Source organism: Ciona robusta, chromosome 5, assembly GCF_009617815.1.
Source record: "Ciona robusta chromosome 5, ASM961781v2".
Lineage (NCBI taxonomy): Eukaryota > Metazoa > Chordata > Ascidiacea > Phlebobranchia > Cionidae > Ciona > Ciona robusta.
In genome coordinates, this window is record NC_143239.1 from 7,360,018 (window position 1) to 7,382,295 (window position 22,278).

Below are 22,278 nucleotides of genomic sequence, written 5' to 3' on the forward strand. Positions count from 1 at the left end.
GTAAATGATCCACAGTCGCGTAATAGGCTGTTTAAGTTGAATAAATAAGAACGTTATTGAAAGTTTGTGGAACGTAGGTAGCCGGGAAGGTCCACGCTCATTGCTAGATTAGAAAGAATGCAATATATTGTTTATGATGAAAAGTCGTATTAAACTAACTTTGTTAAATTAGCCCAAAACTCGCCGCAAAAGTCTTTGCGCAAAACGTTCTATTTTAAACCCGGTTAGGAATTATAAGCGTACTGGGTTATGGTGTTGTGTTTATAGGGGTTAGTAGTGTAGTAGTTCGATTGGTTCACATCAAAAATATGCGGCCTCGTTGGGTGTTTGGATTATCGTTAAATATTAATCCAGGTTTGTTTAAGTGTTAAGTAAACATGGATGTTATGCGTTTAGTGGTGTGCTGTGTATGGGGTGTGCTGTGTATGGGGTATACTGTGGTGTAAGGTACCATACATATATAAATATATTTATTTCCAGATTTTAGTTTGTTTGTAAAAGTTAAATTGTTATAATCACAGTGGGCATTGTGGCTCACAGTTGTATCATTGTGAGGAAACAATGGTTTCTATTCATCAATTGTTCGTTGTTTTTATCGGAATATCTGTCACAGTGGTCACTAGAGGGAGCTCACCACCACAGCGATGCCACCAAGTGTTGGAATTTTATCGACAACAAAATTTTAACGAAACATTGGATGTAGAAGGTTTGTGATGTCATAATGTGGTCTGTGATGTAATGTTATAAACCCTAAAAAGTTTTTGAAATTTTGACCAAAGTTTTGGAAACGTAAGTTTTTAACATAGATATAAAGCCTATAAAGATTTTTTTTTTTTTTGTAATTGTAGTATGGTTGTAAGAGTGCTTACCTGTATACCAGAGGGTATGGGTTCGAGACTCGTTGTCACCATTGTGGGCGTATGTGTCTTTGGGCAAGACCTCTAACAGCAATTGCTCCAACCCAGTGGTCACTAATGGGTTGTCCAAAAATTGTAAAAAAGGTTTTTTTTTTTAGTGGTTAATGGTAAAGTTTGTCGTGAGCCGTCTTGTTGTACGGGGAAGATGGAACGCAACCTCCGTTCAAAGGTAGAAGAAGATTTGAAAGCAGGGGTGTTGAGAGGGGGTGAACAGGTCGGGGGGGAACTTAAAGCAAAGCACGATAACCTTGACAGTAAGTTTTCTAATTTAGTGTTTTTTACTTTTTAACTGATTTTTTTATCATACTTCATTACTACTCAATATGAGTTAACTTATACTGTATTGTGGGTTTATCAGCCATGCTTTTATTTGACATTTTTACTTAGGTAGTTTTTACCCGTTGCATGTTATAACAACTGTAATTTCGTTGCTAATTTCCTTCTCTTCGTTGTTTTAGTTAATGTGATCTTTGGTTTCCTATTCAAATAAATTAATAAAATATTATGTAAAGTTATGATACTGTACTAGGTCGGTTCTGTTTTGTGGAAGACATTTTGTTTAGAACCAACTTTGTTTTTCGTGATTTGAAGTTTTTGTTTTCACTTAATTTACACGGTTCGTTGAATGTGGGGTATGTTGGCTCCATTGAACCCAACTAACCCCATGTTACCCACCACTAACCCCACCAACCATAATAACCCCGCCACCCATGTTACCCCACCACCCCCTATTAACCCCCAACCCCTTAAACCACTAAGTGCATGCAGTATTGTTGGGTATTATGACATCACAAACACTCAACACACATCATTATGACATCACAAATATTCCACCGATGGACACACGCGACACCTACCCTCTTATATGACGTCATATTACATCCTTATTATGACACAGTATTGGTGATTATGACGTTACAATTACCCTATCTACGCCGCGATTACTTCCCTTCATCCCCCCCAGGCTGCGTCGCCATCATCGATTATAAACAATAGACGATCGACGCGATTCGCGTTATTCGCGATTCTTTGAAATAAAGGAATGTTCATTATGAGCGCATAATACCATTTCGTAAACATTGTTACGTCACGATACCTTTGTATAACGATAACGTGTCGTTTGTGACGTAACAATATTGGAAAGTATCCGGCCACGTGACCACTTGACGTCACGTGTTCGATACGCCTTAGCGACCACGTGGAATCCGGATATGACGTATAGTATGGTGAGGTCACGGTTGAATTACTTTTTAAGTGTTCTCGTGTCATAAAGGTGTTTGTGACGTCATCAATCCCACACACGAAGTTTCGAAGTCGTCAACAATCGTTTTTGTTTCAATATTGTGACGTCACATACGATGTTTTTGTATCGACTCAAACATAGACTTGTGGTTGTACAGAATATTCTGGTTTCGAAACTTTCGTTTTAAAACTTTCTAAAACGCGCGATTGATTCTACGAACCAGATAGTTTGGCGTCCCAGGTACTGGTTTCCTATAACGTTGTTACGTCACAATTAACTTTGTTAAACATGGCTAGTAGTTTGTGTCGTGACGTCACATTGACGACGTTACGTTAACAATGAATTTCGACTTCCCATTGTTTTAAAATAACCACCGATGGTTGTCTATCAAACTTACGTCATAATACAAATCTTATTGTTGCGTCATAAGAAATGCGGAAACGTGGAAGATTTGATTATGACGTAATAAGGAAATCCAACCACGTGGGTCATTGTTTCGTAACAAAGTCCTATGTGATATGTAATGATTGTGACGTAACAAGAGAATACTTTAAACCCGATGCTAACGTCACATTCATTATATTTGACATTGTGACGTAACAAGCAGTGTTTGTTGTGTTCGATTCTTAAACAGCGAAACCGCGAAAATTCGACAACGTCTAATCAGCTTAAGGCGATTGTGACGTCATAATCCTCACCTGGTGCAGCGGAAACGCGGCTGTCAATCAAGTTGTGGAACGTCTTCGCTACCCACGTGAACGTTGTTATTTTTGTTCCATCGATCGACTCCTTTGTTATTTGCGAGGTTCTAACACTTGGCATTGTTACGTCACAAGCGTTTGCGAAATCCCGCCAGACTTTGCAGAAAACAGGCGCATGTGACGTCAGAAACACTGGTTTGTAACAGACGTCGAAATATGTTGCGAGAAATCGCGATTCGCGTGTACCGCGATATTTAGGGAGGGGTCGCGTCTCAGTGTTGCCTGATAAATAATTAAATAAATTAAAACAAGTAAATATATGGGTAACTTTCCAACCCGGTAACACTGTCGCTAAAAGGTTCTTGGGCGAAGTTTTCCGCTCAAATCGCGTCCATTGTTCCCTCACATGTCGTCACAATGGACCAGTGTTGCACGATTTATTTAACCAGTGTTTCCAGATAATTTTAAACAATTTTACTTTTACGTCACAGTTTCCTGACCTAAAAAAAGCGGAAACCGATAATCGTTGTTTGTGACGTAATAACGCGTCGCTGTGTTGTCACAATCACGAACTAAATGACCAAACAATCGTGAATATTATTTTACTCGAAACATCTCCCGTTTATGTTTATGACGTAACAATACCTCGTGTTTTGTAATGACGCAACAATCACCTGATATAGTGACGAAACAAAGAACTTTATACCGGTGGCTTCAATTTCACGGTTGACTGACTTTAGTCACGCTCCACTTAACTTGGCGTCCGGCGTCGTGTTGTGACGTCACAAAGGCTTTCAACTTTCATTATTCTAGAATTACCTTATATAGTTTCCACTGTTTTCCAACAAGTGGATGTTCTAAGAAAAGTTTTTCAAATAACATGTTTTGTTGGTTTGAATAATTTGAACTGTATGTTGGGTTTAACAGCCACGCTTTTATTTGACATTTTTATTCAAGTAGTTTTTACCCAAAGCGTATTTTAACGACAGTTGTTTTGTCGCTAATTCCGTCTTTGTTTTAATTAATTTAATTTTCCTTTACCACAAGATAACATAAGCAGAACCCACTTAATTCAATGTAATTAATTCAATGTCCTTTACAAGTGTTATAACCATCTTATCATACAACAAGTTACTTCATCTGTTTGCTTGGAAATCCCCTTTATTACTTCAGTGTTCCCCATTATTTATTTTTGTTTGGTCAACACTGGCCTCCTACTGGTTACATTGTGTTCAATGGCCATTGTGATGTTACTATTATATTGCCTGGTGTATTGTGACATCATATACACCATTATTCAACCCACTGTGAGGTTATACAAACAAATATTTGCGGTCGTTGGACCATGAAAGGGGATATATTATTTCTATGTTGTTTTAATATTATTGTTTATCCCAAATTAAACTAAGTTTGAAACTTTAGGTTTTTCACATAAAAAACTTATAAAAGAAGATAGAAGTGTAGCATTAACATAATTATTTATCCCAACACATCCATGACATCATAATAACCATTATGACATCACAGAGTTCTTCATTGAGTTAATCGACCAATCAAAATCGCAACTCGACATTTTGTTCTACGAAACATACGGAAGTCTTTACATCGACAACTCGGAAATATTTTCGTTTTTTTTTAAAGAACTTGAAGAATATTATCGGTCGGTTGAAGTTGTTTAATATAAAGTTGCCTAGCTAGTTTGGGGCTGTGGGTTGAGCGCTCGTGTCAGCCCAGAGGATATGGGTTCAAGACTCGTCGTTGCTACTATTGTGGGCGTACATGTTATTGGGCAAGACACCTAATGCCCCGCCATGCGAAGATAAAAAAGTTACATACTTGGTAACTTGTAAGCGGGCACGAGGTGTATGAAACATAACACCCGTGTTATAACGACTGTCGTTGCCCCACCATGCGAGGATAAATAACTTACATACGTGGTAACTTGTAAGTGGGCACGAGGTGTATTAAACAGAACACCCGTGTTATAACGACTGTCGTTGCCCCTCTACTTGAGGATAAAAAAGTTACATAAGTGGTAACTTGTAAGCGAACATGAGGTGTATGAAACAGAACACCCGTGTTATAACGACTGTCGTTGCCCCTCTACTTGAGGATAAAAAAGTTACATACGTGGTAACTTGTAAGCGAACATGAGGTGTATGAAACAGAACACCCGTGTTATAACGACTGTCGTTGCCCGCCATGCGAAGATAAATAAGTTACATACTTGGTAACTTGTAAGCGAACACGAGGTGTATGAAACAGAACACCCGTGTTATAACGACTGTTGTTGCCCGCCATGCGAGGATAAATAAGTTACATACGTGGTAACATGTAAGCAGGCATGATGTGTATGAAACAGAACACTCGTGTTATAACGCCTGTCATTGCCCCGCCATGCGAGGATAAATAAGTTACATACGTGGTAACTCGTAAGCGGGCACGAGGTGTATGAAACAGAACGCCTGTGTTATAACGACTGTCGTTGCCCCGCCATGCGAGGATAAATAAGTTACATACGTGGTAACTTGTAAGCGGGCATGAGGTGTATGAAACAGAACACCCGTGTTATAACGACTGTCGTTGCCCCGCCATGCGAGGATAAATAACTTTTATTCACCCTACCCATCCACAGTGGGGGACCATTAATGGTGGAAGAAATCTCGGAAAACTTTTTCACCTCATTGATGTTGAAGGTGTTTCAACTTCTCAATAAATCTTACTTACTTGACGACGAGTATATGGCGTGCATCGGGGAGAATGTGGGAAGGATCCGACCGTTCACCGATATTCCCGATCGTTTGTCCATGCAGGTATGTGTTTATGTTGCCTGGGGTCTGGGGTGTTATATTGTATTGTTGTGTATGGAATATAGTAACATGTCTTCAGATTAAACCATTGGAATAAATAATATTATCCTCTTGTGTAAATGCTACAACAAATATTTGAATTCTAGTTATTTTGCAAATACTTGACTCACAAAGTTAGTTGCGCTACTGTGTATTCAATCTACTTTGATTTTGAACCCGTATTAATTTTCACGATACCATATGATGTAACAATGGCATTATTACATCATAGTTGCAACAAGCGTTTGTGGCATCGAGGGCTTTCGTTCGTGGGTTGGAAACAGGAAGTGATGTCATAAAGAAACTATCAAAGGTAATTATGACATCATGGATGACCATTGTTCAATGTCATGATGTAACAATGATCAACCTTTGTGATGTCACATGTTAAATACGTAACAAAATGTTTTGACATGAAATATAAAACTTACGATGATTATTCAACTAATTCAGCGAATGGTGTCGTAAACTTTTGACAATAACTAACATCATAAGCATTGTGGTGTTATGGTTGTTCAGTACAACATCTGCAGGACTTTGTTTGCTGTATATTCAATAACACTTGGTGTATGCTGTTATGATGCAACGAGAATCATCCAACAATATGATCCCTAGATCACGACCAGATTCACGCAACATAACATAGTTTCTATAATACCAAACATTGTGTTTAGATATCTTTGAGTGATGAATGCTCTAGCTCCCTCATGAGGATGAAGTATTGTGGTCGTTGTGGTGGCACGATGGCGCCAGAGTGCGACGGGTTTTGTCTCAACGTAGTTCGAGGGTGTTTATGTTCGTTGCAACAAGTTGGGGGGGTGTGGAAGAAGTATATAGGTGGGTGTGGTACTCTAATATTGTGATAATTATATCTCGGTTCAACAACTGTTGTTTTGCCACCTTATCAATGGTTGTTAAAGCGATTATATATTTTTTTATTTTTGTGTTTCTTAATCCTCACATGTACTCAGACACGATGGATTCCCTGCTTGAAAAACTATCAGGCTCGTTCAACATAGAGATCGTGTTGGGTTCAATCGATGTGCAAATATCGGAAGCCATAATGACGTTCCAGGAACATAAAGTCGCCATCACTAAAACGGTAATTATGGCTGTTCCATTCACTTGTATTTACTCCCTCAAGTTAATCATGTCAACTATTCCATTTACTGTATTCACTCCCTTGTTTGTTGTTTGGTAACTATTACATTAGGTTGCATTTACTCCCCTTTACTTTTCCCTCATGTGCCATACCCCACCTTACGCCGCCAATCAATTAAACTTTACAATATTTACCAATAAGTTATATCCATGTATTCCCCTCCAGGTGTTCGGAATTTGTGGGAAACCGAAATCCAACCCCAATGCTACGTTACCTACCCTAACCATGAGTTACCCCCAACCACACGGGGCAGAAGAGAGCTACCCCGTACATTACCCATCGCTATATCCAGGATACCAGGTAACTAGGTCGTATATATTTTGAATGTTTATTCAACACAAATAGATTTCCGCTTAGCGTTGTGGATTGTCCATAAAATGTATCATTGTGTTTTAACGACTGTCGTTTGGATGCTAGTTCTTTCTCCTCGTGTTTTAATTCATTTTCTTCTCTATTATGACATCACACCCCCTATTGTGACATCACAGGGCCCATCATCGTTCGAAGACCTCGCAGGATACGGAGCCGACCCTGATAATTGGATCGGGGATTCCCCACTGTCGAGAAAGTCAAGGTCAACTAAAAAGGTGGGGGGTCGTTGTTGTTGGGAGGAATAAATGTGGCTTCGTGGGAAAACCTACGTCGCAGCTACCATTGTGCAGTATATGTATTTGGACAAGACAGTTAACAGCAAACCATGATAATGCTTCGATGTATGGCCGACAAAACGTTGGTCGTTTATAATCACAAACTAAACAATGATGATCTACTTTGTTCTGGTTGTTTATTCTTTTAATTTCCAGAATCGCAAGCGTCGAGGTCGCAAGAGGTCGCGTGATATTTCTATGGACCAACACGGGATGTTGAGACCTTCGAGTAGATACGTGGAGGGCAAGTAAGTGGTTGGGGGGTGGGGGACCAGGGAGTGTCCTGGTGGTGTAGGGGTTTATTGGATGGTGGGTTGGGATTGGGTCGAGTTTAGAATATTAATGACAATATGGGGTAAGGGGGGGTTGAGGGGTTGGGGGGGGTTAAACTTTGGATTGAAGTTTGGTGGGTTAGTTTCAACTTTGACCTTTTAACCCCAGATACGAATACCGCGAGGAGAGCGAGGGTGTTGACCACTCGATGTCGCCAACAGCTGCTGGTACGAACCTGGCAACACTTGTGGGTGAAGTTCGCGCAACACTGAAAACTGCCCGGCAACACTGGGAGAACATGGGGGGAAGTTTGTGCGGAAATTTGAGAAGCGACGATTGCTGGACGGGGAGTGATCGTGGAAGGTATTGTGATGTCATAATGTGGGTGTGATGTCATAATGTGAGTGTGATGTCATAATGTGGGTGTGATGTCATAATGTGGTTGTGATGTCATAACATGTATGATTGTAACAATGGTGGCAACAATGATCCCGTTACCATTAGTGCTCACTTCGTTATCCACAGTTACTCAAAGACAGTGGTTGACCCCACAGCGACCTGTAGTGACCCCAACCCTGAGCTGAGGTCACTTAAGGTCACACCAGATCATGTGACGAGGTCAGAGGTCACTGTTTTACGCAACTCGATAAATATCCTCAAGGTGGCGCACAAGGGTGTGGATGGAACGATGGACGATGATACAGGTGTGATGTCATAATGTGTGATGTCATAATGTGTGATGTCATCATGTGTGATGTCATAATGTGTGATGTCATCATGTGTGATGTCATCACGTGTGATGTCATAACATACATATTACATCACAGAGCAAATAGATGTTGAATACGAAACATCTGGGGAAGATGGATCGGGGGTCGAGGGGTCAGGCGAGAATTCCCAAGTTACCCCGGGGTAAGTTGGTTGTTACAGATTTAAAAACTTAAGATGGGGAAAGTTGTGGAAAAAGTTTTTCCGAAAACTTTTATTTAAAGAAGATTTTTAGCATCTTCAATATAAAATTACCCATAGAATAATCAAACATGCAAAAATAACTTTATGCCAGGCAGGGTATATTGGCCAACCAGGCAGGGTATATTGGCTGGCTGTGCTGTATAATAGAACGCTCGGTAGAAATTCAAGGAAAATTGAAATTTTCCAATTTTCGTTTCAGACTTCGTGGTAGTTCGAACAACGACCCACAATGCATTGGTGCAGGATGTGGTGTCGGCAACCAGCTGTCAATCAATCTCGTAACCATAGCAACCACCATTGTTGTTGCCCTAGCAATGATTTGTTAATAAGAGGGAGGAGTTGTAACTAAACCAAGTGTCAAGCGTAGCACGCCACGAAATAGCGCCAACTTCAGGCCGAAATATTTGATTTCTATGTCCAAACTACCTCTCGTATTGGAATGAAAAAAATCGCTTTCTACTAAATTTTTTATCAAATTTTTTTTAGCATTTTTTTTATCAAATTCCGATTGTGCCGATTCCGATTTTATAAGATCTTTGTGTCATTGTGAAAGTTCGATGAAAATTTTTAAAATTCAAATTTTTTAGGTCGTTGTAATGCAACAATCAGCATTGTGCACCTGGCGTGCCTTCCATTGTGACGTCATCATGTCACTTATTGTGACGTCATAATTAAACTTTGTGTTGTCATATTTGTAGCATAACGAGGGGTTTTCCTACTTTTATAACTTTTTACGGATTTGCAGTTTGTACATTGTGCCCAGTGTTGCCAGCTGCGATTATTTGTTCGGCAACACTGGGAAGTAACTTTAAAGTAAATTCCATTAAAATCATTCGGTCATCACTGCAGTACGTCACCGGCATGATGTCATACAAAGCCTTTGTTACGTTATAATGTTAGGAAGCAGCTTTGGCACAGCCGCTCGCCTTTAGACCAAAGGATATCGGTTCAAGGCTCGATACTGCTACTATTGTAGGCATATTTTTTTTCTATAACCCTGACTCGGGTGCGGAAAAATAGTCAAAATTGAAATATTCTCCTCCACGAAATTCTTGGGTAAAAGGCGAAAGAATCATGCGCTGAAGAGAAGCCAGAGTTATTATGGGCGGATGTGTCTTTGGACAAAACAGCTAGCGGTTGCTCAAACCCAGTGGTCACTAATGGCATAGATGTCTATTTATACCAAAATTTACCGCAAAATTATGAACGTCTTCTCAGCTTAATTGGATTTCTATATTCTTGCTCGTTAGCGCCACCAAGTGGTAATACAACGTTATCAGCGATTTTTGTTAATTACCCCCGCTTTTCGCTTCTCATATAAAACGACGTCCTTCGAGCGCGCGACCTTTTTACCACGCTGCAGTTTGGATGAAGCACCAGCAGATTGGGATTATGTGCGTTCCTACTACAAGGCTTGAGTTAAGTATTTGATTACTTGCATTGCTATTATATTACTAACCCTTATATGCACCACTACTAACTATATATAGTAACTATATTTATATCATATATTATACTAACATAGTAATGTGCCTTGTGTTTAACTATTATTATTATTAACATTATCTTTCATTCTAGATACAGGTACCAGCGATCTCTTTATTACGTTACTCGCATTATGACGTCACTCCGCGGCGTTCGCCTAATTTTAATCTTTACATCATGTGTTTATTACGTCACTCGCGGCATTGCGTTTGCTATAATCGTTACGTTACAATACCGATTCATTACGTCATAATCTCGTTATTCGCGATATACGCGTCTATGCTCGAATATTACGCCTAGTTACGTCACATACGGAGTTTGTGACGTCACAATGCGTTTTGTTCTACGCGTGCGTTTCGCGTTTTTTTTCATGGGGCCCCATGCGCGTTCTGCGTCGACGCAAGGCACATTACTTGTATATTCTAATTATATTTGCGCTATGAGCGCGAAGCAAGAAGATCAAAGAATTGGTAAAGTATAAATCACAATTGGCATTATTACGTACATTAGCTCTTTTCTAGAAACATCGATGATGTGACGTCACAAAAGCAGTGATGACGTAACAGAAGAACCTGCTTCGTAAGTTGTTTGTTAAATCATAATGTTAGTTGTTTTCATTTTGACTTCATTTTTCAGAATAAGGGTATGTGACGTCACAGAAGAATCGCAAAAGATTTCTTCCCGCCTAAAAGGTGATTATGACGTATTAAGCATTTTGATTATTACGTAATAATTTTATTGTAATACAGACTAGACAAAGACGAAAAAAGGCGCAAGGTAATTTAAAATACACGTTTCCTTAGATACGCAGCTTTTGTGTTATATATGTTTGCACCTGCTGTAACTATTAGATGAATATTCCCCTAATCGTGTTTTGAACGATTAATATTTTAAAGATGTGAAGATAAGGTTATATAATTCTGTAAAATATTGTTTACTACCAAATGGGGGGAAACAGGAGAATGAAAACCTGTCCCGTCTTACCCCACCCTTTATTAACGAAACCTGCTTGTTTTACAGACGAAGAACAAAGACGACGACGCCAATATAAGGATGCCGGTTTGAGGTTTTTTTAAGCTTAAGTGTGTATAGGCCTAATTATAAGTGTGTATAGGCCTACTATAGGTGTGTATAGGCTTAGTATAGGTGGTACGCGCGAAGAAAGAAGATCAAAGACGCCGACAAAGGATGTCGGTTTCAGGTGGTTTATAGGCTTAGTGTTTAAGTATGAATGTTTGCGTGTTTAGCTGGTGCACTCCTACAGTGTTGCCAGTTATTTTTTGCTGGGCCTAATGTTGCCAGCTATGTCCCCCAAGCACTTTTCAGTGCTTCTACATGTCTTTGAAATAAATGCAAAGGAATTGTTGTAACAATCTTACTTGATAAAGATTAGCATCTACTGTAGTGTTCATTCCTTCCGAGTGTTTTATCTGTTGGGTTAAGAATCTTACAGAGGTTTTGTATTGTCTCGGTTTGCTTTGCGAGAACTCTGTCTTGGTACACATATACTCGAGTGATATCAACGCGCAGTATAATATATACACCAACTTTCAACATATTAATTCTTTTAATAAAAATAAATTAAATTTAACCATCATATAATATAATATAAAGTTTCCACAGTTAAAAGTTAACTTTTAATTTAACACAACATCGCGTATGGCATAATTGGGACGATGGCCACGTCACTATTACGCTTTACGTCGATGCGGTGGGTCAGCAACGTCATGACCCTGCGTTCGGTGCGGTTACGTCACGGTCGGTTTAGTTACGTTACAGCTGCCGGTTTGTTACGTGGACGTCGCCGTTTTTAGCGGTTCGTAACAGCCACAGTATGTCGTAACGGTCGATGCGGTGCGTAACAGCCGGACGATATTATATTGTGTGAAAATACGACGAGAGTATCGCGGTACCAAGATGTTTTCTCAATAAGCGGTCGGGTGATGCAGGGCCGTTGTTGGCTTTGACTCCTTGCAGGTGGGCGCTTGGTGGCGTGCGCACTGCGGGGCTTTTCTGTAAGATTTTGTATCTTTTCGTTTGTTGATGTTTCAGTGATCATGTTTCGCTTCTTACATGCTTGTTGGTGTGATTGTTTATTGTTGCGTTGTATTATTTTTGTCAATGGGTTTCTTTTCCTTGCTATGGGTAAGGTCTATCCAGCAAGGGTTTCTCACCAGAGTAGAAACCCACTACCATTGGCTGGGGGCTTGTCGTGCCGTAGTGGCTTTCCACCAACGCCAGCCACATAAACTATGAAGGTATTTTAATCTTGTTTTTATTTTTCAGAATGAATACTTACTCGAATCCATTTTTCGTTTTGTTCGAAATAAACGATTTCAAAAAACTCGTTGGCTTTATGTGTTTATGACGTCACACCTAGTGAATAAGGTGACAGTGAGCCTCTCGCCGTTAGGTGCCGCTTCACTCCTATGGTTGTTCAGGGAAATCCCCGAATACGTCACTGAGGATATTGAACATGGTACGTGACGTCATGGCTTTTAATTCTGTGACGTCCGATCATCACGTCATCATGAATTTGTCACATGTGATGTCGCAACAAATACTTAATTAAAACACTTCGTTTATATGGGTCGTTTATATGGGGCCCAATGAAAAAGTGGTCTTGTAGAAATACGTTGTCACCAAAGCGTAACGAAGCGATTTGATTGGTTAAAAAGGGGGTCGACTGCGTAACAGTCTGTGTTATAAAGTTACGACTTCTGTTATCGTGACATTTGTGACGTAATGGTGAAGCATTGTAAGAATGCGCCTGTCGCGTAACAATAGAGCTTTTAGCGTGGTGGCGGTAAAACAAATCCCTTGTTTGCTGCGATTTATCAACTGATGTAGGATCTTACCCATATCCGTATCTTGTACGTGTCTAGGTTTTATATTTACGGATTCATGCATTAAATGACGTCATATTTGAAAAACCCACAGATGATGCAAGTTTGAGCATAGAATACTGAACAATTTCAGCCAATGCAATTGAACTGATCCCAGATGTTGGAGGTATGCAATTTCTACCGAAAATAAGTTATCACACCCCTTGTTAAACTATTCTTTATAGTAAATGTTAGAATGGCAAAATAAGTTAAATCTGTACCTGTAACTTTTTATAGTGGATATTGATGGCAATACCAGAGCTTTGCTACTTCTTATGTGCTCATATGCAGCAGGAGAGCGACAGTATAACTCAAGTGCCCAACGCACTACATCGGGATGATATCTCCTTGCATGTATAGACAGTGATGCATTGCTGATTTGATTTTTGTAAAACATCTTGTGCCAATTATTCAGACTCTTTTCTTCTTCTCCATAGACAACCTAAACACAAACCCAGTGAACCAATGAACAAAATAATCCTAACCACAAACCTTAATAGTTTCATGTATTTGATTGTCAACTTCAACTTGGCTTTGAACATCTTGGACATTTGCATACTTTGAGCACTCAACACATACAGGAACATCACGAAGCGATGACACTAAAGAATCAAATGAAGAAACAATCATAGTGAGATTGCTTTAACTTGTATCTTAGAAGTACACACATATTACCTATAATATTGCATTTAGATGACCTAATTATATTTGACGTCTCAATTTTGTTCCCATCCCATACCAGCTGTGGGTGTTCCAAAGAACCCTTGATCTGTTTTTCAATGCCTTGGCACAAGGTCAGACGTTCTGCTTCACCTAGAACATAGGTTGTGATAAGCAAAATTCTTCTAAAATTTAGCTTTTACAATACTTACATAGCACATTGTACAAAGTGTCAAGTTGACCATTACCCAAAAGACTTATGGCATTGGAAACTTTCCATCCAGACAATGCTACAGCAGTGATGTGAGCATTAGAATCAAATTCAATTCTAAAAACATACAATTAGAATAAAAATAATTTCAAAAAGAGAATCAACCAAAGTATTGATTTACCGGATTCGAGGCAGTATTGTGTCCTGTTCTTTATATTCCAAAATAAAAAATGACTTCCAGGCATAATAAATCCAATGTTCTGAAATTTAGTGATTCATAATATAATTACATATTATAGAAAAAAACACAATAAAGATTCCATAACACTTTAACTGCAGATTTAATGAAATGATTGTTTGTTATGTATAAAATAAACCTGTACCTTTCACTTTTTCTGACAGTTTGTTTGCTGCTTTCTGTAAATCAGCTACACAACTGTATCTGAGTTTTTGTGGTAGATCTTCACGCACTGCTGGCTCTTTTCTTGGACAACCAGTAAATTGTCCAGATACCTTCGGTAAATTTTTTCTTGGTTTTGCACCAATCTTAAGCTGTTTTCTTACACCTTTCACTATAATGTCACTTTCTAAAAAGTGATTCTCACATATGGCAGCCCTAAATAGGATTATGACAAAACTTATTAGTCTGGTTGTTTTTACTTCATTAGTTTAACCAAGAAAATAAATAAACGTAAACTTACGATTCTTTTTTCAACATTTCGTTAATCACATCTCCCCTCTTCACATCACGCATTGACAAGATGAAATTAGTCAGTGTTTCTCGATGGCAACGCTCAGCGTTATCTTTGGCTAATTCGGGTCTTCTTATACAAAAAAGAGCCCTGCAACTTTCTTTTAATACTTTTGATCTGCTATGACTGTAGCAACAACCCGGAACCGAACAATGAGAAGGAGCCATAGTATTTCTGTATGTAAACCGATTAATCTAACATTATATGCACGTATTGACGTATTGTTCCAATACTAAGCGTAATTATAGGAATGAGTGTCATTCAACCGTAACGAAAATTTCGTCATAATGCAACAACAATGAGGTCGGCTTTCTATGTTCAGTATTCTATGGTTTGAGTTAAATATATCTGGTCTAGTAAACTATTCGTTGGACTTGGTTTTGTATGTTACTTATTTCGTAACACTTGACTGGTATTTGGTTAAGGGAGTCGTTTAACTCCATGAGCATGGACCGGGACCAACCTAATACACCACAGTTAGCAGCGGGTTAGCCTGCGTGTGCACAAGTGATCACCCAGGCATTTACAACCTCCCAACCTCGCCGTAGCACGTCACCTTTACTTACTTTACCATCAAATATTTGCTGATTAACAATACTAAATGACGTAACATTTACATGACTCCGCATAAATGATCAACTAATCAAACATTGCAGGATATTATATAGAGAACAACATGCTCCCACTCCTACTCTCACGGAGCGCATCTTTGTTTCTTCTTTATAATGTGTTTGACTTGGCATTCATTGTTGCAACATAGTGTAAAAGGCGAAAAACTTCGAATAGGGTTGAAGGGTTCTCTAACTAAGTTTAAAAAAGGAAGGAAACCAGTTTAATTCGCCATTTTCAGTTTAAAAGACCTTACGTTTTGGAGATCGTGAAAAAATTCCGAGAATGTGTCGCCCAGTTGTAATATGTCCAGTAGTAATTGCGGCGGTCCCTTTGATTAGTGTAGACCCGGCGGGCAGAATCGCCAGAATAAGTTGAATTGGACTGTTTAAATTCGGTTGTGTATTCCAGAATTTATCTTCAAGTTACGTCATAATGAGTAATTGTGCGAAAACAATCGCTTCTGTGAAGAAATATTACGGTAAGAATTTCTTGAATTATGACGTCACTTTGTTTTAAAATCAGCGTAACAGATATTTTGTTTATTTTAAGAATTAAAATATTTAGATTTTGTCGCTTTTTATTAGAACATCCAAATAATAGGATTGAGTTTATTGCATAACAACAAAACTTGTTTTATAGTGATGTCATGGAAATGTTAGGTTTGTTTGTCACAAAATATTAAATTTGTTGATTTGAAATTGGTCGCCATTTTGTTTTGATTAATCGTTTGTATGCGATTGTGACGTCAGGTGTGTGATGATTGTGACGACAATTATATGCTCGCAAGCGCTATGTTGAATGTTATTGTTCGTGTAAAGTGAATATTCTTAACTACCAAAACGAAATATAAATTTCATAAATTAGTAATTGTACATCAATTGCTCGGCTCGCATACTTGCGGTCAATGTAATACACGGTTGCGGTGAAACCACAGATATCTATATGGTCGACCTCACCAGACCAAACCCAGTGTCACCTACATGGGTAACTTTACGTTCACGCTTATGTATCAGCTTCAGTATAAAGTGACCATTATGCAACGAATCTGCGAATTTATCGTTAAATCAGTTCGTTTTGGCTTTTGGCTGGATCTTTTACTTGAATTAATATGATAATTTTAACACACAAGGATTAATGAAGTTTACTGTTGTTGTTGCCACCACACTAATGTAATCACTGTTCTTGTAAAAATCGTGGTTTATATTTTTATTATGACGTAACAAACCTCTTTTAATATGACGTCACAGGGCAAACGCTCCGTTCCACTTGTGACCTGAAATCATCATTGTCATCATCGGTATGCGAAGCCCTCCGCCCTCCCCCCCACATTAAGCGGGCTATAACAATGGTCCATGATGACGTAGCAAGTCGGTATTTTGGTTGCGGGTTGGCGATCCCGTTCGACCAATTGGAAGGCGTGAAGATACTTGACCTCGGATGTGGCAGCGGTAGGGATTGTTACGTCATGTCGCAGCTTGTTGGGGAAGATGGTTACGTCACAGGGGTCGATATGACGAAAGAACAGGTGGTCGATATGACGAAAGAAACTAATTGTTATTTCGTATATTTGATTACGTGGTAATGTTGTTCGTCGCACGCGATGCACCGTCAGATAACACGTGACGTCATACACGTATGACGTATGTACTCCCAGGACGGTTAACGGCGATTACTCCAACCCAGTGGTCACTAATGGGTTGTCCAAATTGTCAGCCATACATTGTCGAAACAATCACCCACAAAGTTACATACGTGGTAACTTGTAAGCTGACAAGAGGTGTATGAAACAGAACATCTGTGTTATAACGACTGTCGTTGCACCGCCATGCGAGGATAAAAAAGTTACATACGTGGTAACTCGTAAACGGACACGAGGTGTATGAAACAGAACACGCGTGCTATAACGACTGTAGTTGCCCCGCCATGCGAGGATAAATAAGTTACATATACGTGGTAACTTGTAAGCGGGCACGTGGTGTATGAAACAGAACACCCGTGTTATAACGACTGTCGTTGCCCCGCCATGCGAGAAATAATAAGTTACATCCATCTATCCATTACAGTTGGACATTGCACGCAAGTATGTCGACCATCACCGTGAAAAGTTTGGTTTCAAGAAATCCAACGTAAAGTTTGTTGAAGGTTTTGTTGAAGATATGAAAGAAATCGAAGATTCATCGATCGATATCGCGATGTGAGTTCGAATGTAGGCGTAGGTAGGGGGTGGGTTGGTGGCAGGTCACCCCCACTTTTGGAACAAGGGTGACAATGAGTGTAACTGTATTTTAACAATATCCCCCCAGCTTTTACTGCAAAAACATTTCAAACTTTACCCCTTATTCATCGAACCGATTAATTAATGTTATTTCTATAGATCGAACTGCGTGGTGAACCTGTGTGAGGATAAAGAGTCAGTTTACAAGGAAGTTTATCGAGTGTTGAAACCTGGGGGAGAATTTTACTTCAGCGATATTTATGCTGATAGTGATGTCACAGAGGCAGCGAAGAACAATGAAGTATTATGGGGTTTGTGATGTCATAATTTTTTTGGGGGGTTTGTGATGTCATAATATTATGGGGTTTGTGATGTCATAATATTATGGGGTTTGTGATGTCATAATATTAAGGGGTTTGTGATGTCATAATATTTTAGGGTTTGTGATGTCATAATATTTTGGGGTTTGTGATGTCATAATATTTTGGGGTTTGTGATGTCATAATATTTTGGGGTTTGTGATGTCATAATATTTTGGGGTTTGTGATGTCATAATATTTTGGGGTATACCAAAACTATTATTTTGTTGGCCCTCATGACCTTTTAACCTTTGACCCATCCACAGGTGAGGGTATGGGTGGCGCCCTCAACTGGCGAACTTTCCACAAATTAACGTCAAGTGTTGGGTTTGAATGTCCGAGGATTATGACATCATTTCCTGTCCAGATGAAACACCCGGAGTTAACGACTCTCATTGGTTGGTTTGTTTGTACAAAGATGAAAGTTTGTTTAATGTTGAGTTTAGCGCCACGATTTTATTCAATACCTTTAATCATGGCCTGTTTTTACGATTGTCATTGATTTCCTTTTATACTTTGAAGTGAATTTATGTTATTTTACGAATGTATAAATATTATTACAGGCGACGTCAAATATGTTTCCGTGCTTTACCGCATGTTTAAACTTGATAGTGATGTCATAAAGACCCCTTGTAATGTAACATACAAAGGAACAATTAAAAACAATCAAGATGAATTAAAGGTTGGTTATGACATCATAATGCACATTATTCATCTACTATCCCACCATTGTTATTAGTTGATATATATAAATAGTAACCTTCCTTTGTGGTTGTTTGTATGGCTAACAATTTGGACAACCCATTAGTGACCACTGGGTTGGAGCAATTGCCGTTAAACGTATTGCTCAAATACACATATGGCCATAATGGTAGCAGCGAAGGGCCTCGAACGCATATCCTCTGGTCTGGCGGCGACCAGAGAATATGCGCTCTAAATGGCGTTATCAAAAAACCAGGAATGGCGTCATCAAAAAACGAGTGGCTTGCTCAAGGGCACATACGCCCACAATGGTAGCAGCATTAGACCTTGAACCTAGTATCCATTATTCTCAGTTTGACCTCCACTTGACCTTTCACACCGATGACATCACAACCATCGATGGGATCACTGCTGCCACCTTGAGGACGTCGAGGTTTTTCCAACATTTCAAGTTTTCCGAACCCGTGGCCAATGGACCGGAAGCAGTAAGTTTGTGATGTCATAATAACGTTTGTTACATAATAGTCCTATTTTTTGGTCTAAATATTTATTTCCCACAGCGTGTTTCAACGACTGTCGTTTTGCTGCTAATTATCTTCATTGTTTTAAAAACTTTGTATTCAAGGAGATAGATTTTTCTATGTCTATACCTTCGTTATGTTGCGCCATAATAACGATTATTACATCATCACTTCCAGGTTGGATTGGAAAACCCATTTGATGTCATAAACTGATGATGTCATATTCCTTTTAATTGTTACGTCACAAACGATTGTCACTATTTGTAAATTTGCTGCTTTGTTTATGACAACACAATCGATATTGTGATGACAATGCTCATTGTAAATTTAAATAAACGAATATTTAAAAAAAGTACAAACATTGTTCATCGACGAAAGCGTACAATAGAGGCATTATGACATCATAACTTGGTAAGTGTTTATTATCTATCAAACAATTGTAACAATGAGGTTTTGCTTTAATGCACAATAATGACATGTGTTACATCATAATAACATTTGACACGTAAATACAATGACATTATATATCACAACGTATTTAAACAATGAGCCCCCCCTCACTTGTTAGCAAAATCACTTATACATTTCCTCATTACCCCAATGGTAAAGTCGGCATCTTCCTCAGTAATGCACATAGGGGGTTTCAATCGGAAGGTGTTCCCCCTCAAACCCCCTTTACCAACTATTAACCCCATGTTTTTCATATTATCCCATATTTCAAGCATGTCTGGGCCACCAAGTGGCGCCCTTGAGCCTTTATCCTGAACCATCTCGACGCCGAGCATGAGGCCCTTACCCCGAACGTCACCCACAATGTTAAACTCATCTCTCAGCGTGGCAAGCCCCCTAATCAACCTCTCACCCACCCTCCTGCACAACCCCATCGTATCCTCACCCTGTATAACATCCAACACCTTGCTAGCCACTGTGCAAGCCAACGGGTTTCCAGCGAACGTATTTAAATGTAAAGTTCCAGTAAACGCTTGAGCGATTTCTTTCGTAGTGACGACGGCCCCCATAGGAAACCCGTTAGCAATCCCCTTTGCCATGGTTACAATATCAGGGGTTACCCCATGGGTCTCGAACCCCCACATATGCGACCCCAGCCTCCCGAACCCCGTTTGTACCTCGTCGCTTACGCACAACCCCCCACGCTCATGGATAAGCTCGTAAGCCTTCTTTAAGAATTTCTGAAAATAATTTATAGGGGAAAACTATATTCTATTCTTCTTCTCTATGGGTGAGGTCCTACACTGTAGTACGCAATGAGATTTAGACCAACGTTCATATTCACCCACCTTAGGAAACTGCACGACCCCCCCAACCCCTTGAACCGGTTCAGCGAACAGAGCGGCGGGCCTCCCCCCCACAGAGTAATCGAGCACCTCCTTCAATTGTTCCAAATATCTTTCACCGGCCTCGCACTCCCCGTCGCACCCACATTGACGGTCGGCTTGTACCAGGGAGTCGCGGCACTTTGAGCCGCCCCACACACCTTGGTAGGGGTCGGGGTTCATAGAGTGGTGGATCCCAAACCTGGAACAAATATTCACATGTTTGCGTTTTACATTAAAACACCAAAGAAGGAATGTTGGAGGAGCTTATGGAGCCGAATAGATGCATAATATAGAGGGGTAAGATGGGACACCTTTAGCAGATAATATCCAAATATCCTGATCGTGTTTTAAACAATCAACAAAGGTTTATGAAAGTCGTGAGGATACTGTTTAACAATTCTTTGAATGTTCTTTGTTTACTACTGAATGGGGCTAGAAAATGAAAGGGTGTCCCATCATTCCCCACCCTACTATATATGTAAGTCATATTAAATTAGGCTTTGTTTCACCTGAGACATGACGTGTTAATAAAACAATAAGTAATTGAGTTTTAACAGCAAGAAAAGTGTGTTTTTGACACCTGATATTTTATTTAGGCCATTATATCAATGCATAACGACCTCACCCGTTCGGATATGAATGCTTCCAAGTCCCATGAGCAGTGAGACCTACTGAATAGGGACTTCCCCCGTGGTAAGCGTTGCGGAACGATATGACGTCAAACGATGACGTATATTGCCTTGCCAACGCTATTGCCAAGTCGTTCGCCTCAGAACCGCTGTTTGTGAAAAAACAAACCTAAACATGACATCATAATCACAAATATGTCGCGGGTATACGTCACAATACCACCTTTAAGTGGTCTGGTAGTGTAGAAGTTAGTTTCTCCGCGTATTCGTGCATCGGGGGGGTTAGGTATAAGTTGGTCGTGTGCCATATTTCATCCAGTTGTTCCTTTAACCCCCCCACCACAGTAGGATGACAATGTCCAACACTGACAGTGACGATCCCAGCGAACATGTCAAGATATCTTCGTCCCTCATCATCCCATAACCACTGCATCTTGCCCTGTATACGTCATAACTACGTCATCACACGTTACGTCATTACATTATCAGTCATACAGAAAAACAATTACCCACAAAGTTACATACGTGGTAACTTGTAAGCGGGCTTGAGGTGTATGAAACAAAACACCGAGGAAAGTTCCGTCACAATCATCATTATGACGTACCTGTGTCAGCAACAATGGTTTCGAATACGCGGGAACCTTAGTCGGCGCGATGTTTGATCTTTTGATTTTCATCGTTTCTTCGTAAGAACGACCTCTGTGACGTCATTATTACAAAACATAATGCAGTGTTACGTCACTTACTTGTATGGTTCCGGTGTGACGTCACAGGCGGGCATTGGTGGCACCGCAATTGATGACGCAGCCCGTCTCGCTTGATCAACTAACCTCAACGTTCTATGCATTGTTAACAATTTTAAAACTTCCTGCAACAATAACTTTTACTGTATTGTGGCGTCAGCAATCCACAATGTTTTATAACTCGGTTAAACATCTGGTGTTTACTGTGATGTCACAGAGAGCCTTTGTTGACATAATACATAATGTTTGAACAAGCGTCGCATAAGTTACAATGCAAACTTCCTAACCCCTGCACACACCTCATATTATTTATGCAACCAAATGTAGGTTGGCACTTAAGCGTTAAACACTGGTTCAACACAAATAGACGACTGTTCTGTAATCAAGTATTTCTACGAACGGA

The 22,278-nt window shown here is 39.6% G+C and overlaps 4 protein-coding genes across 10 annotated transcripts; 2 read left to right on the plus strand and 2 right to left on the minus strand.

The window, feature by feature from the left end:
• The first annotated feature begins 458 nt into the window (after positions 1–458).
• LOC149736196 (glypican-6-like) lies at positions 459–9,596 on the plus strand. The gene is made up of 14 exons (XM_089879036.1): positions 459–706; positions 1,016–1,171; positions 4,389–4,521; positions 5,497–5,674; positions 5,943–6,023; positions 6,385–6,547; positions 6,682–6,812; positions 7,038–7,172; positions 7,361–7,459; positions 7,676–7,767; positions 7,961–8,155; positions 8,318–8,496; positions 8,620–8,704; positions 8,964–9,596. Exons 1-14 carry the CDS (start codon positions 562–564, stop codon positions 9,088–9,090), a joined length of 1,899 nt encoding a protein of 632 aa, XP_089735162.1. The 5' UTR covers positions 459–561; the 3' UTR covers positions 9,091–9,596.
• On the minus strand, positions 6,432–15,791 carry LOC149736197 (uncharacterized). 5 transcript variants are annotated; one of them, XM_089879067.1, is made up of 10 exons: positions 15,623–15,791; positions 14,707–15,561; positions 14,389–14,621; positions 14,187–14,265; positions 14,007–14,122; positions 13,810–13,947; positions 13,627–13,736; positions 13,356–13,576; positions 13,108–13,272; positions 6,432–12,625 (listed from the first exon to the last, which is right to left on the minus strand). In XM_089879067.1, exons 2-9 carry the CDS (start codon positions 14,922–14,924, stop codon positions 13,152–13,154), a joined length of 1,236 nt encoding a protein of 411 aa, XP_089735193.1. In that variant the 5' UTR covers positions 14,925–15,561; positions 15,623–15,791; the 3' UTR covers positions 6,432–12,625; positions 13,108–13,151. The 5 variants fall into 5 exon arrangements, with proteins under 5 accessions (XP_089735193.1, XP_089735196.1, XP_089735195.1 ...); XM_089879070.1 differs by lacking the exon at positions 13,108–13,272; XM_089879069.1 differs by lacking the exon at positions 13,108–13,272 and having other exon boundaries at positions 6,432–12,710.
• Positions 12,610–19,525, plus strand: LOC149736198 (arsenite methyltransferase-like). 3 transcript variants are annotated; one of them, XM_089879076.1, is made up of 9 exons: positions 12,610–12,728; positions 15,778–15,847; positions 16,617–16,894; positions 17,433–17,563; positions 17,744–17,895; positions 18,210–18,341; positions 18,507–18,625; positions 18,999–19,130; positions 19,344–19,525. In XM_089879076.1, the coding sequence occupies exons 1-9, from the start codon at positions 12,726–12,728 to the stop codon at positions 19,377–19,379; spliced, it is 1,053 nt and encodes a 350-aa protein (XP_089735202.1). In that variant the 5' UTR covers positions 12,610–12,725; the 3' UTR covers positions 19,380–19,525. The 3 variants fall into 3 exon arrangements, with proteins under 3 accessions (XP_089735202.1, XP_089735204.1, XP_089735203.1); XM_089879077.1 differs by lacking the exon at positions 12,610–12,728 and adding an exon at positions 13,637–13,765; XM_089879078.1 differs by lacking the exons at positions 12,610–12,728; positions 15,778–15,847 and adding an exon at positions 13,635–13,765.
• Positions 19,526–19,570: 45 nt separating this feature from the next.
• On the minus strand, positions 19,571–22,199 carry LOC149736199 (alanine--glyoxylate aminotransferase 2, mitochondrial-like). The gene is made up of 6 exons (XM_089879057.1): positions 21,879–22,199; positions 21,738–21,831; positions 21,356–21,571; positions 21,129–21,301; positions 20,465–20,702; positions 19,571–20,356 (listed from the first exon to the last, which is right to left on the minus strand). The coding sequence occupies exons 1-6, from the start codon at positions 21,977–21,979 to the stop codon at positions 19,724–19,726; spliced, it is 1,455 nt and encodes a 484-aa protein (XP_089735183.1). The 5' UTR covers positions 21,980–22,199; the 3' UTR covers positions 19,571–19,723.
• Positions 22,200–22,278: the final 79 nt, after the last annotated feature.

Bases quoted from the DNA above. Each gene is read 5' to 3' on its own strand.
- LOC149736197 (XM_089879067.1), bottom strand. From the start codon at position 14,924: ATGGCTCCTTCTCATTGTTCGGTTCCGGGTTGTTGCTACAGTCATAGC. The intron at 14,622-14,706 runs GTAAGTTTACGT...AATCCTATTTAG, and splicing joins GAAATGTTGAAAAAAGAATC to GGCTGCCATATGTGAGAATC. The intron at 14,266-14,388 runs GTACAGGTTTAT...ACTAAATTTCAG, and splicing joins ACTGTCAGAAAAAGTGAAAG to AACATTGGATTTATTATGCC.
- LOC149736199 (XM_089879057.1), bottom strand. From the start codon at position 21,979: ATGCATAGAACGTTGAGGTTAGTTGATCAAGCGAGACGGGCTGCGTCA. The intron at 21,572-21,737 runs GTACGTCATAAT...TGACGTATACAG, and splicing joins AACCATTGTTGCTGACACAG to GGCAAGATGCAGTGGTTATG. The intron at 21,302-21,355 runs GTGGTATTGTGA...TGTCATGTTTAG, and splicing joins CACTACCAGACCACTTAAAG to GTTTGTTTTTTCACAAACAG.
- LOC149736198 (XM_089879076.1), top strand. The intron at 17,896-18,209 runs GTTTGTGATGTC...ACCCATCCACAG, and splicing joins GAACAATGAAGTATTATGGG to GTGAGGGTATGGGTGGCGCC. The intron at 18,342-18,506 runs GTTGGTTTGTTT...ATATTATTACAG, and splicing joins GGAGTTAACGACTCTCATTG to GCGACGTCAAATATGTTTCC.
- LOC149736196 (XM_089879036.1), top strand. From the start codon at position 562: ATGGTTTCTATTCATCAATTGTTCGTTGTTTTTATCGGAATATCTGTC. The intron at 1,172-4,388 runs GTAAGTTTTCTA...ATGACATCACAG, and splicing joins AAAGCACGATAACCTTGACA to AGTTCTTCATTGAGTTAATC. The intron at 4,522-5,496 runs GTCGGTTGAAGT...ACCCATCCACAG, and splicing joins GAACTTGAAGAATATTATCG to TGGGGGACCATTAATGGTGG.